Consider the following 14,638-nt stretch of genomic DNA (forward strand, 5'->3'; position numbering starts at 1 on the left):
TCAGTGTATGGATTAGCCGAAAGGGGAATAGTTAGTGCTGGGTTGATGACACTTGTAATACATGTATTAGCAATGTAGGAAAAACACTAATGATTTAAACACTAAGGATCTCATTTACAACTAGAGTGAAGAAAAATGAATGACTTCCTTTGGTTGGAGAGGCTCGATTATACCTGCTCTTTGTGAATACTGGAGTGTGTGTATCACTGACTATCCTTGAACTGTCCAAGGAAGGAGCACACTTCGGTTTTTCAAGGCAGTGTTTTTTTCTGTGTTAAGTGAAGTGAGTACATGCTCATGTCTGATTTGGGCATTACGTACAGTACAGCCAAGTAAATGTGTATCATACGTATGTGCGTGGGGGGTGTATGAGAGGGAAAGACCGACAATGCCTAGCACATGTATGTTTATTTGTGGTTTGCGTCAGTGCTGCAGGGTATTGCCGCATCCACTGTGGGGCTCTGTAGGGGGAGCTGTGCAGAACAACATCAGCCAACCTGCTCCTCGGGGTCAGATGATGCAAAGAGGAGCAGCGTTTGCCTCAGTGTGCTGTGTGTGCTGATCCCAGAGCCTGGAGTAGTGGGGCTGGTCCTACTACTGGCTGGCCTAGCGCTGCATGTCACAGCGATGGCCCTGTCACCTTGCAGCCTGGTGCAGTCACAGTGCCCAGTGGGCTGCTGGTCACTAATGACCTGTGTCCTGCTGCTGTCCCCAGGACCAGACTTTGGGTCCCCTGGACACTTATGTTACCAGTTGTCAGATGGCTAATATGTGACGGGCATTTGCCTCTGGGATTCAGCTAAAACATTCTGACATTTATTTTATAAGGCACTATAAAGGTTTAGGAGGGGTGTGTGTGTGTGTGTGTGTGTGTGTGTGTGTGTGTGTGTGTGTGTGTGTGTGTGTGTGTGTGTGTGTGTGTGTGTGTGTGTGTGTGTGTGTGTGTGTGTGTGTGTGTGTGTGTGTGTGTGTGTGTCTGCATGCGCGCGCGTGTGAGTAATTTGTGCGAGCTCTAGGCTTGGGCGATATACTGTTTTATACCGAATACTGGGGTATTCTGAAATACCTACAGTATGATTTCCAATACTGACCACTGTTTATAAATATATGTATAACTATAAGAAATCTAAGATGTGTCAAATAAATGATGTTGTTTGCTGTCTTGCTAGCTAGCTAAGTGGCTAGATGTCAAGACTAAACTTCTTGGTTACAGCAGAGACATTCCAGCCTGAGTACCAGTCTGCTTTAGCTAACAACTCCTTGCCACTCCTTGTCATTGCCAAAGAGCCTGACCTTTCTGCCATATTCAAACATGAACATTCTATCATTAATGAACTCAAGGAGAACAGAGGAGTTGATCCTGATTCGATAACCCTCACAGCGATCATCCAATAACAATTACCCAAATATTGGCATTCAATCACTTTTTTCTCTCCACAGAACACGTTGGTATCCATTTTTATGTTTATTCAGACTAAACCAGTCTGTCAAAAGATTCTAGCTCTAAATTCTCTAAATACATACTGCAAACCACATAATCTATTTTCTTTGATTTTAAGCCTCAAAATACAACAACTTGTCTAGCTAACAGCTGCTTGTTTTTGACATTATAATTATATTTTCGAGGCTCAACATGTTGTCATGGAAAATATTAATGTTATTTTCAACAATCAACTCTGCCTTAAATCCAAGTGCATATTGAATGTTGAGATTGCCGAAAGGCCAGTCTCTTGCAATGATATGGTGTGGCAAGGAGTGGAATGTTAGCTAAAAGACTGGTACCCAGACTAGAGACATTCAGTTTCCTCCTGGATGAAGATCCCCATTGCCTAAATATTTTTGTGCGTAAAAATAATACATTGAAATTTTCCCCCTTGTGTGCATTTCCGATAATACCGTATACCCTGGGATGGAACAGAAACTTTGATGGTAGGAAAATTGCATGCCTATATACCTGGCCTCAGAGCATTTTGTATTATTCTGTACGTAAATCCATGACACTCAATTTAGTATGATATATGGTATAGTTACATAAGACGGATAGTCACTTAAGGAAAAAACTAAATGAGGGTGGTTGGATCGGGGTCGTTTGTCACGACTGTTGGAAGGAGCGGACCAAGGTGCAGCGTGGGGAGCGTACATTTCCTTTATTAATCCAAATGACGCCAAACAAAACAATAAGCACTACAAAAACAAACCGTGAAGCTCACCATCAAAGTGCTCTAAACAAAGCCAGCCTCCCACAAACACAGGTGGGAAAAAGGGTACCTAAGTATGGTTCCCAATCAGAGACAACGATAGACAGTTGTCCCTGATTGAGAACCATACCCGGCCAACCACAAAGAAATAGAAAACATAGAAACCAAAATAGAGACATAAAAAGGATCTCTAAGGTCAGGGCGTGACATGGTTGCCAAAGATTGCGAGTTTGAATCATCACGCACAATTTTAGCTAATTAGCAACTTTTGAACTACTTGCTACTTAGCAAGTTAGCTAACCCGTCCCCTAACCTTAACCCTTTAACCTAACTCTGAAACTTAACCATAACCCCAAACCCCTAGCCTAGCTAATGTTAGCGAGGTAGCTAACGTTAGCCACCTAGCTAGAATTTTTAACATATCATATGCTTTGTATATTGGTAACATTGTACGTTTTGCTATTTCGTAAATTGAATTGAAATTCGTAACGTATACAAAATGGGTGAATGACATCCACAAATGAATACATACCATAAGAAATGTAACATCATACTAAATGGAGTGTCTAGGATTTCCGTTCAGAATAATACGAAATGCTCTGAGACCGGGTCGGTCTGTTAACAAGCCTTTTAGTTGTCTTTCATTTGGTTCAAATGACATGTTTACACTGCAATATGTTGATTTGAGTAAATTAATGAAGATGGTGGTGTCTTTGTGATAAAGGTTCATCCTCTGAGGCCAGTGACTCAAACTCATTACCATTGAGATCTACTTCAAATAAAACTCAAAGCAATATGGTGTGTCTTTGACAAAATCTCTCTCCCCACTTCAAAGGCATCAGTTCATTTGAGTAATTACCTTATTTTGGGATTATGAGTGCTTTCGGGTTGGTGGCATAGGAAAAATACTCTCTCCAAGTGAACGATCACAAGACACCTAAAATCAGAGAGAGAGAGTGAGAAAGTGGCAGAGAGAGAGAAGAATTGAAGCTTGCAGGTTCTAGGAAAACAAACAAACTAAAAAAGCTGTGATTTTATGCGGAACGTGTTGTTAGGGGGGGAGAGGCTGCTCTCATTGGTTTGGAATGGAATCTAATTTCTCACTGCTTTGATCCTGTGTGAGGGCAAAGAGTTCTTAGGACTACAGATTGGGGGGGGGGGGGGTGTAAAAGTATGGGGAGGGGGAGGCTCGAGGATGAGTCGGCGTTTTAGAAAAATAAGTCCTTTTTTTTTGTGTTACTTTTGCGACACCGGATAAAAATAGTGCCAGAATGGAAGCATCCTACTTCAAAGGCAGCGATGTAATAAGTAATTTATACCGTACATATATTAAAAGGCTACAGCTGATGGCAGAAGTGGATCTTTAAGTGGAGCTTTGTTCTGTGTGATGGAGAGCCGAGTCAGCACATCTTAACCCGTTTCCCAGCTGTCTTTGTAATGAAACATACAAGGATAGAAAGAGAGATGATAGTGATATTATTGCTCAAGTCTGGTTTTCCAATGTGCTTTGCAGCTGAGCCTAAGTCTTGGTTCTTGCCTCCCTCCTGCTGTTCCACATTGCCATGTTCTGGGCTAATCTGTACATCAGCAGCGAGACACACACAGGACAGTAGGAGGGATGTGGGTTTGCTGCTGAGGTGGCTGCTGTGTTGTTTGTGCTGCAGGATTTAGCAAACACTCCAAAACCATCTGTGTTTCTGTTGGGTTGAGGAGGGGTAGCTAGGTTAATGAGGGAGGGTGGAGGTTGACGGGTGAGGTTAACTTGTTGTGACGCCGGTGTCATGTCATCTCGTATATCGTAGCACACATATATCACATTGTGGTGGATCATTTCACCCATTTGCTCGAATGAAATTCAACAACTGAGCCGACATTGAAATCACACAATAGAGTTGTCTCCATGGCTGATGAGAACAAAGTTGGATTTCCATTTAAATTTGGACATGGAGATGCCACTACTGCCTGTTGTTAAGGGACCACATGCTCCTGAGTGTTTGTGAAACTGTTTGTGGTTGTGAGATCACAGGGACAGGCAGTATGAAGGGACTGGCCGGTGCTGGGACTGGCCGGTGCAGTGTGTATAATAGTGGCCTGGTGGTGCCTGTGGTGATGACTGGCCGGTGCAGTGTGTATAATAGTGGCCTGTTGGTGCCTGTGGAGGAAACAATAGGATCAAATCAACAGCAATCTGAGGCCATGTTGGTTTAGACAGTTATAGAGAAGAGCCACACAGAGATTAATAAGTGCATGAGATGGAGGAAATGGGAAGTTGTGGGACAAAAATAATTTGGTGGTTGGGGGCCATTTATCTTCCAACATTTTACCTTGTAAATGGTGCAGAATCCCACCTTGAGTGTGTTGAAAATAATTTGAGAAATAAAGTGTGGTTTCATGTGAACAATGGTGCCTGGGCATGGGGCTACTGGGGCTGTGAATGTGCTGAGGATGCAGCACGAAGCCATCCCAGTCACGGGGAGTGATGACACAATGAGGCCCGTGACAAAATGGAGTCAGGTCGATTGGAGACAGTTATTTTCAGACCACGCTGAATGTTGTTGCTTGAAAAGGCCTTGGCCCAGGAGAGAGAGGGGGGGGCAGTGAGGGATAGAAAGGAGCTTTTATGGAGCCCCCATATCTGGATGCTATACCTAACAGGGGCTTCGAGTGGCACATAGGTCTAAGGTACTGCATGTCAGTGCAAGAGGCATCACTACAGTCCCTGGTTCGATTCCAGGCTGTATCACATCCAGCCATGATTGGAGTCCCATAGTGTGGTGTACAATTGTTCTTAACTGACTTGCCTAGTTAAATAAAGGTTAAATAAAAAATGTAAACATATCAGGTAATAGAAAGTACTGTACTACTTGGTACAAAAATACTTAGCATTAATTTACATTTGAGGTGCATATTAAACTATTTATGGTGCACATCAAAGCCCTCAGCAATCAAAATAGCAACATAATCAGATGCTCATAATGTAATGCCAGGCGCGTTAGTGTGATGTCTCTTCAAGTGACATTTTGTGAAGTAATCTTTGTCGACTTGTCACATTAGAGCTGGCTTGTGCTCACTTTCTCTCTCTCTCTCTATCTCTCTTTCTTGCCCCTTGATGTCAGCGTTTGGAGCCGTGTTAAACGTGACAAAGAGGACAGAGGCGAGGAGCTCTGGTTTCTTTTGGTCCTCTAGTTTTGTTTTGCTGTGTGATGTAGGAGGACACTGATATGATACATCTCTGCAAATGTCACAGCTAGACCTGCTGTGTGTAGACAGCCTCAGCAGGAGTCAGCGAGGAGGAGAGTGGGCGGGGGGGGGGGGGGGCAGCGGCCCTGTGTGTTTGCTTCCCAACACATTATGTGACTCAGAGGACAGGGACGCTAACAGCAGAGGATAAGGCTTGAAACAGCGATAACGGCTCCAAATGAGCCACAATGAAGGCCTGTGCCAAACATCCACACTGGAATAGGAAATTAGGGCTGTTCTGATACTCTGTGGCAGGAACCGATGTCATCCTCCAATCTTCCATTCAGAAAACCTTTCTATTTTATGTTGATGTTCTGAATGCCTGTTGTCGACAGGAGAGGAGGATGAATCCTCATCATTAGAGAGAGATTTGCCCTCTATCGCCGTCCAGCCACTCTACTCTCTGGCTTCTCAGTACTGTACTATATATCCTCGTCCCCTCCACTGCCTATTCCAATGTTCTGCTAGCCTATTTGCTTTGAAGAGTGCTGTGTGGCAGCAAGCTAGTGATGCAATGGTTATCTTCCACTCCGGGACTTTGAAGCAGGCATATATTATTCAGCAAAAGCAGGCCACTTTTTTAAATATATTTTTTATTTTTTAACTACGCATGACAAGAACTGACATGAAGTCAAAATCACCCGGCCTCTATACAAGGACACGTTTGCCAAAGTAGCCGTGGATGTTGGATCTGCCGACTTGCTCAGAGGCAAAGTGGGTGGTGGTGCTCGTGTTATTAGTGAGAGTATTCACACGAGCTGGGAGTGCTTTGCCTTGTACCGACAGGTGCAGGGCCTTGGTGACACCATTCCATCACACCACAACAAGGTGTAGGGTTGATATATGTGTCTGTGATCTTGATGAGCTGCATCAAAACATGCTAATCTAAAAGGATACCATGGATGTGTGGGAGGGAATCAGCCACCATTTCTCCATTGCTGTGTTGGACATAAGTAGGAAAACAGAATATATTAAATATGTTAAATAAAATGCTGTAATTGAGTGAAATCAGAAAATGGAGCAATAATTATTTTGAGAAATGATAGCCTTGAATAAATGTACTTTGCTTACAAATTGTCATTATTGAAGAATGAGTATTTTCTGGAATTTCTAGGCCACAATTGATCATATATTTTTGATCATTCTCAAAACACATTTATTAATATAATCTCCTTTGTTATCTCCTTGAAATGTCCTAATAAGCACGTTTATGTCCCATTTCACAAGTTAAATACCTGTGGTTCATGGACATAGTTCCTTTTACAAACCAAATATTTGATGGCCTAAAATAGGATGTGAGAAAAGAGTTTAGGATGAAAAGATAAATAAACATAAGGCTATCCTTTGGATTTTCTGTTGGGGTCAACCATTCTGCTTTAACCAAATGTTGAACTCCAGTGTTACTGCAGGCTTAATCATGCAAATCAATGTTATTTTCTCAGTGCCATCTGGTTTGGTTGCAACATAGATAAAAAGGAGGTAGATGCCCCATGACTATGGCAAAATAAAGACAATTCTGCACAATCGATGGCACAAATAATCCTAATGAAAACTCATAGGCTTTCACTATTTATTTCTCAAGGTCAAAGTCAAGAGTTATTATTTCAAGGCAAATAAAATACCATACATGATGGTTCATTTAAAAGCCTGTATAGGACATCAAAGTTGACCTCCTTTCAGTGTGCTGCTATTAAAGAGCAAGGTTATCAGAGCGATTTGAAGGAATTGAAAGCCCTGCAATACTTCTATCATTTTCTATATCTCCTTCTTTCTCAATTGTTTCTCTTGTCTTTCATTATCGTTATTTTATGCTCAGCTGTCAATGGATTTGACAGTCTCCACTTGAACATATGAATACTGGTAGAGATTGACAATACTGGTAGAGATTGACAATACTGGTAGAGATTGACAGTACTGGTAGAGATTGACAGTACTGGTAGAGATTGACAATACTGGTAGAGATTGACAGTGTGTCTAAAAGAGCATTGTATTGACATGGAGACGAGGTTGTGTAATTTCTAGCACTTCTTCATGTTCAAAGAGGACTCCACCTATTGTCCTCCTGTAATTTACAATACCAGTGTGCATAGTAACACGTGCCCTCCATCTTCTCTGTGTGTGTGTGTGTGTGTGTGTGTGTGTGTGTGTTTGTGTGTGCTCCCCAGGTCGTCCCCTACCTCCCACACCTTCGTCCAGCCTGCTACCCCCTGCCCCACCTCCACCCACTGGCCCTCCCCATCCTGCCCCCCCAGCCATCAGGGAGTGCCAAGTGCCCCTGCTGGACAGCGGCTCCCCCCACGTCATGTTGGACCCCCCTCCTGACGATGAATTCTCCCCCAATTCTTACCTACTCCGGGCGTGCGCACCTCCACCCCAGCCCCCCTCTGCGGGTAAGACCATCCCCAGCCAATGTAAAGTATCATTTAATACGCCAGCTACCATGGCATATCTCTCTGTCTTTATTCACTGTGGTTCAAGGATAGATACAGATCTCTGAATAGTTTAGATTTAGTTTTAAAACCCAAAAGTAAGCGCATAGTAAACGATTCTGCCATATCGTTGAAGGTGAAGGACATTCTACAACGATCATTTGTAATGTTAAAATCATAATGAACCTCAGTCCTTTTTAAAGAAATGACTCACTCGCTTCAGGTAGAAAATCAAATGTATATGCTAAGATTGAATTCATTGATATACTGCAATTCCAAATATTTTTCACACAGCAAAGAAAGTAGTCATTATGAATTTACAATTATTTGCTCTTATGCCACCCAAAGTCATAAAAATAGGAAAGAGTTTTGAAAGCAGCTCCTTTGAATCAGAGCATATTATTTCCATATTAATAACTACCATTCCATAGTAAATGATGTATCCCTTATCATTCACTCAGTTTCTACCTGTGCTTGTGAGACTGGTTGCATATGCAATTAGGAACACACTTAGGGTTTATATTTCCACTCTTCTCTGTGGTTTATTGGATAAAATGAGGAAAGTTTGTTGGTGTACATTAGTATTTAAAGAAAATACATACATTTTATTTGGCTAAGAATATATTTTTTATAAAATGGAAGTTATGTGTTAATTGTCAGTTCAAAAAAAGCAAACTGGTGAATTTAACAATGCTTTGGTAATGGATAAATATCACAATGGATAAATTGTGGTTTAATAAAGTATTATTAAATTGAAGTAGTATTACATAGAATTATTGAATTGAGTCTGAAATGCAAAAATATGCTTGAAAGATGTTGAATTGAGGGAATTTGTGGAGTTTAAATTCATTTCAATGAGTTCAATCTGTGAAACTATCCCCCCCACCGTGAATGTCTATCAAAAAACAATATTAAAAAGCATTAGTCATTAGGAATGGTGTAGAAATAGGCCCACTTAATTCATTTTTGTATTTTCTGCCCGTAATTGCTTTGCCTTTTTCTGCGCTAGCATGAACAAGCAAGAAAATTGTGCGTCTTTGAGTGTGCTTTTGTTCCAAACACCGTGAATGCAGCTGTTACTTTCTAATCACGTCAGTATTCAGAATGAGAGTTCCTAGGTGACTGAATTCTTCTCAGTGGGTGAGAATGGTGGAAGGAAAGGATTTGAGACGATTACTGCGATGTCAAACAGAGACTCTGCTTGTAGCCGGAGATACAGAGGGGGCTTTGTCTGGGTTTCCGATGCTTTCTCTCATTCTTTTATGTTTTTTTGACTGTACGTTCGACACTAAAGATATAATATGTGTATATTTAATGTCTTCTAAAATGTGGCTAGGAAGCACAGCTTTTGGCTTTTGTGGTTTCATGTTGAATAGTTCTGTATTACATTTTCCCTTGATGAAATTGTGTACTGTAGGCTATGTATTTTTCTTGCCAGTGCACTTGTTTGTAGTTAATGAATGGTCCAAAAATAGCACATTTTTACATGGTATTGTTTATATTTTTAGGGTTGCAAAACTGCTCGGCCTACACGGAAATATGACATTTTTGAAATGCACTCAGTGTGACGTTGCAGCCTACGTTTGAATTTCAGCACAGATCCTAAAAAGAATACGCATCATATAGCTCATTGGTCACGTTGGCTTTACATATATATTTCAAACCCACTGCGTCTGTGTACCACAAAGTAATAGTACATTATGGTCTAATACACGTAAGAATATTACATTAACCAAATGATCCTGTTTATGGTGCCGATTAGTAGGTAACAGATCACTTTTGTGTCCAAAGTTCATAGTCACTATAGCGACAGGCTATATATAGACCTTCTCCTTGAAATGGGTCTGTCCTTTTCCTAAGTTGTCTTCTGATCCACATCATCCCATTGCCTTTGAGTTGAAAGGCCACTGACTCCCATTGTTGGGGTCATGTTGGGGTCATGTGTTTTCTGCTGTGAATAGACTGAGGTGACACCTCACTAACACAGAGAGAAAAAAAAAATATTCTCTGTGCTTGGTCATTCTGGCTCTTTCTGAACCCCCAATGCTCCACGTGAAGTCCATTCCCTCTGAGGAGGCAATCAGGAAAGCTACTCTGAGCAATACCTGCCAATAACCCAAATAATCATAGAATCAAGTCAACATACTGATACATGATGGGAAATGGGGGAATAAATCTGTAAAAGAGACCTCCTTCCCCTTCTATGGATCTAAATCAGTAAGTGTTATATCAATATCATAAACGAAAATCGGATTTTGCAAAATCAGTTGGAACCATTTTTTTGCTGGAACAAGGTCTAGTCTTAATTAGATTAGTCTGTCCTTTAATCAGCCATAAATCTTTATTAAAACCATGGGGGGGGGGGGGTTCAGAATTCGAGAGTAACATGATTATAGCCAATTTCAATCAACTTTGCATCAGGGCTGAAATTGGTTTACTTTTCAAAGGAGCCACATCAATCATGGCGAAGCACCCATATCAAATAGGTTAGTGAAAAGTTTAGTCCTCTTAAGACAGATATGGTTCTTATTGATTGGGGAATACAAAATTGGATTTTCATTATGGTAGCTTATTGGTCTTGTTTTCAACAGATACTACTATGTCTATGCTCTTCCAGAGGCTGTGTTTCTGGAGATTTGAGTCTTAGTGTAACATTTCTCCATGCTGCGTTTGAGTTAGGCCTAAATGTGGAAAATAATCAGCACAGAAAGACAGTAGTTTAGTAAACAGTAAAATGCAGCAGCTAGAGGTTGCTAGCAATTTGGTGAAAATACTGTATGTTCCATTTTTCAGTGCTCATGCTGCTGAAGTGCCGACATGTTGCTCTGGCAGTATTCTAGTGCAACATGTGTGCGTTACTCTTAAAATGTGCCGTACTGCATATTACCGAGTATTGCATCTCTCAATGTTCACCTATCATGTACCACATCAACAGGGAGTAACTAAGAATACTTTGAAAAAGAAAACAGTCACCCTATGGACTAGGATTTAAACCTTTTGTTTTTACACAATACTTGTTATGATGAATTTTTCAATTTGATTTTCAACTATTTTAATTTTAATTCATTTAGAAAAGTGCATCATTACTGTATTTGGTGTACATACCGTAATCAATATTGTTTGCATTATAAAAACAATGACTACAAAACTAGACATAGTTAAGGAAGGACACGTTATTTCATAGAAGTAGTCACGAATGTTATGTATCATGTTTTAAAGTTCAAATATGTGTTAAGAGATAAAATAATGCAAATGTTTCTGTATTTGATTGATTTGACCATGGCACTTTAAAGGGGCAGTCCGCAGTTACATCATTCATATTCAGACTTATAAATGAATGATATATACCCAGTGATTCATCATGAATATAACATATATAAATGCCTCATGAGCTTAGTTAAACTGTTGTACCCCATCGGATCCCAAAATATAAACTTGCTTTACTCGATTGTTTATAAACAACAAATGTAAACAAACATTGTATAACCTCAAAACATGGTTAAAACTATCATTTTGATATCATGGATGGTCAGTCCTTGTATCCATAGGTTTGTTTATGAATTTTAGTCCCTCAGCTTTTTACCAAAACAAACGGTAGTTCCATTTCTCCAGCCCCGTCCCTCAGCTTTTTACCAAAACAAACGGTAGTTCCATTTCTCCAGCCCCGTCCCTCAGCTTTTTACCAAAACAAACGGTGGTTCCATTTCTCCAGCCCCGTCCCTCAGCTTTTTACCAAAACAAACGGTAGTTCCATTTCTCCAGCCCCGTCCCTCAGCTTTTTACCAAAACAAACGGTGGTTCCATTTCTCCAGCCCCGTCCCTCAGCTTTTTACCAAAACAAACGGTGGTTCCATTTCTCCAGCCCCGTCCCTCAGCTTTTTACCAAAACAAACGGTGGTGTGGATGCCTTTGTTATTGTTTCAGCTGTCGATTGGCCCTTTAACATCCAAAGTGCATATGCAAAAAGATAAACTATCTCCTGTTATTGATTTTATAATACGTGAATCAATATGTTTCTGACCTAAACAAGTGATATATATATATATATATATATATATATATGCACATTGTTAGGAAAATATGTCATACCAGCTTTTACTCATCACGTGCATGCAGTTAATGAACCATCTTTACAAGAAATCAAATCTATCAAAGTCAGTCAGGCAGTTAAAAGACCCATAGAATGATTTTTCCAGGGAAGTGTAAATACTTGTAGGTATGACGAAGTGGTATGTCTACGACATGAAATAGCATATCAGCAGCATCTCATCCTTATGGAAGTTGATGGCCTGGTGCTGCTGTATAAAATGCTTTGATGTGACTCTCTGCTTCTCACCTCGTCCTGTTTGGAGTCAGAACAGAAGTGATATTTTTTAGGGGGACTAAACACAATTAACCCAGATTGTTAGACAGGTAGGCACATGTATCAACACTGTCAACATTGTGCCCTCATGTTCTCCATGGAAGGAACGTAGGAGTATTTTTAGCTCTAAGAGGTATCACAGATCTAAAGCGCTTTTTAGATTTCCTTGTCATCTCCTTTGTCATGTGTGCTTTTCCTTTTTTTCCCCCTCCATTGTTTAGGTAGCTGGATAGAATAAGTAATATTTTAATTGCCTGTTGTTTTCCACTCTGGCATCTCTTTCCCTGTTTCTGATAATGAATCCTGATTTTTGATTGAGGTTCCTGCATGTGGAGCACACACAGTTCACATACTGTATTCTGTAATCGGATACCATGGTTCTCTACAAAAGCATTCGGATGCGCTGTTTTGTAACGCCTGCACACCTCGTCGTTTCATGCTCATCTGTACTTTCCTAGTACAATCACCTCTCAAAGGGAAACATTTTCACCAACAACCACCAAGAAGCTGAAGGATGAAACAGATAATGAACCCTTTTTTCCCCCTTCATATTGCAATGCTTTGTATTCTCCAAGGTTACATTTCAGTTGGCTTTCCTGTCCGTGTGCCTTATTATTACGACAACTCGGTCATCAGTCCCCTCTACTCCTCTAGCCTCATTGGGATAACAAAATATGCAGTTTAAATCACTGTGTGTTGAAGTTGGCTGACTGTTGATTTTTGCGTTTCCTGCTCCTAAATTCTACATTATATTATTGTAACGGCTTTTTCATTCCCATGATCATATTTGTATGCATAATATGCCTTCCATATTGTGGCAGCGTTGCATCTCTCCAAACAAATGCTAAACATTACCTTCAAACGTATAGTCTGCCCCTGAAGCCTCCACTCTCAGCCTTGCTTGTGGCGTATCCCTAGTGCCGGCTGTGCGTAATTGGTATGCATTGTTAGTCTCCTGCTAATTTTTGCTCTAACCCATGCTACAGCATTAGCACCTTGTGTACACTCCATCTCCCTTCCTGAGGCCGTCACATTCTCAGGTGTCATGGGGGAGAAGTGAGGTGTCGATGGCATCAGCACTGTAAGTGTGCCTGCTGGGGCCTGTCTCTCCACACACTCTCTGGGAAGGTTTAGCCAGAACTGGATGTGAGCAGTGGCAGACGCAGTAGCTACTCCTGGAACGACCCAGGCTCTTAGCGCACTAATGCTACCAATGCATTATTCATCTGTTGTTTTTTTCCCCCCCCTCTTGTGGTGTATTTCCGGTGTCTATGCGTTTTTGGAAGTAGAAAAACATTCCAGCAGGGATATCACTCGAGGTTTGTGTGGTGTTTTGAATGTTTGATCACTCCATTCTCTATGCCACTTTGTTACCAAAGGAAAGTTAATTTGTCTGGTCTTAAATTTTGTGTTAATTTTGTGTTAATAAATTGTATGCCACAGATCTCTCTGGTGATGAATATAATTTCATGGCATTGGGGTATTTGATTTGGAGGGGTTTCAAGTTGAACGTGCAGTAGTCTCTTCTCCTTGTCTGTTGCTGCTGGACAGTTATTATTGTCTAATTAGTGGAGATGAGTGACCGAGGCAGAGAAATAGTGTGCTCTGAATATTTCTAAACAACCTCCGTCTCGTCTCCCCCCTCTTCTCTCCATCAGTATGTCTCTGATTTCATTTGCACTAACGCTTTTTAATTAAATCCCCAAGAAAGAAAAAGATCAAGGGGACAGGGCTAAGTACTGCACTCCGAAACTGAGCTGTCCTTCGGCAGTTCCAGATCCTCAGCTCTTTAGAAGAGTAGGGGTATGATCCACGGCTTCTCAAGCACGGCCGCTCACTGATCTGACTCGGTGTGGTGTTGCTGCGGTTCTGTTTTGCCACCCATCCTATCGCCCTGGAAACGCCCATCCTATCGCCCTGGAAACGCCCAACAGAAGTGTCAACATAAAGTTTATTCACTGAACAGAAGTCCCTGGAAAAAAACGAATTCAACTGCTTCTGCTAATCCTGCCATTCTCTATTATGATATGATGTACTAACAGTGAAAGAAAATGAAGTCTGGACACCCTCAGCTGAATCCTGGGTCTTGCATATCCATAACACTGTTCTTACCCATTTGCAGCCGAAGCTGCCCATTCAGCTTGGCAGGCGTCCACCACTCGTTGAGGTGTTGAGAGCTGTCATGAGTACACTGACCTTTGGGCCTGTTTCAATTAAGACATTTGCACCTGTCTTTGGTTTGTGCAACGAGATAGATAGGTGGAACTAGCAAAAGAGTGGAAGACAGAAAAATGCCCCCTTTCCAATCATGCCACCTCATTTATTTTTAAGCAGGCTGAGTCACAGTAAAAATCACAATTTCTATTACCTTGCGCTGTCTTGAGGCTTCTCCTGCCCTGTTTAGATTG

The 14,638-nt window shown here is 41.2% G+C and overlaps 1 protein-coding gene across 3 annotated transcripts in view; it reads left to right on the plus strand.

Annotated features, from left to right (window-relative positions):
* Positions 1-14,638, plus strand: part of LOC118391024 (teneurin-2-like) — a 279,332-nt gene that overhangs the window by 206,607 nt on the left and 58,087 nt on the right. For 2 of the 3 annotated variants that reach the window (XM_035781945.2, XM_035781946.2), the window contains exon 2: positions 7,604-7,828. The exons of the other annotated variant lie outside the window; for it this stretch is intronic. In XM_035781945.2, the coding sequence (XP_035637838.2) occupies positions 7,604-7,828 (225 nt within the window). The remainder of the gene's footprint in view (positions 1-7,603; positions 7,829-14,638) is intronic. 3 annotated transcript variants of the gene reach the window in all.

The sequence above is a fragment of the Oncorhynchus keta genome, chromosome 12 (genome assembly GCF_023373465.1).
Source record: "Oncorhynchus keta strain PuntledgeMale-10-30-2019 chromosome 12, Oket_V2, whole genome shotgun sequence".
Taxonomy (NCBI): Eukaryota; Metazoa; Chordata; class Actinopteri; order Salmoniformes; family Salmonidae; genus Oncorhynchus; species Oncorhynchus keta.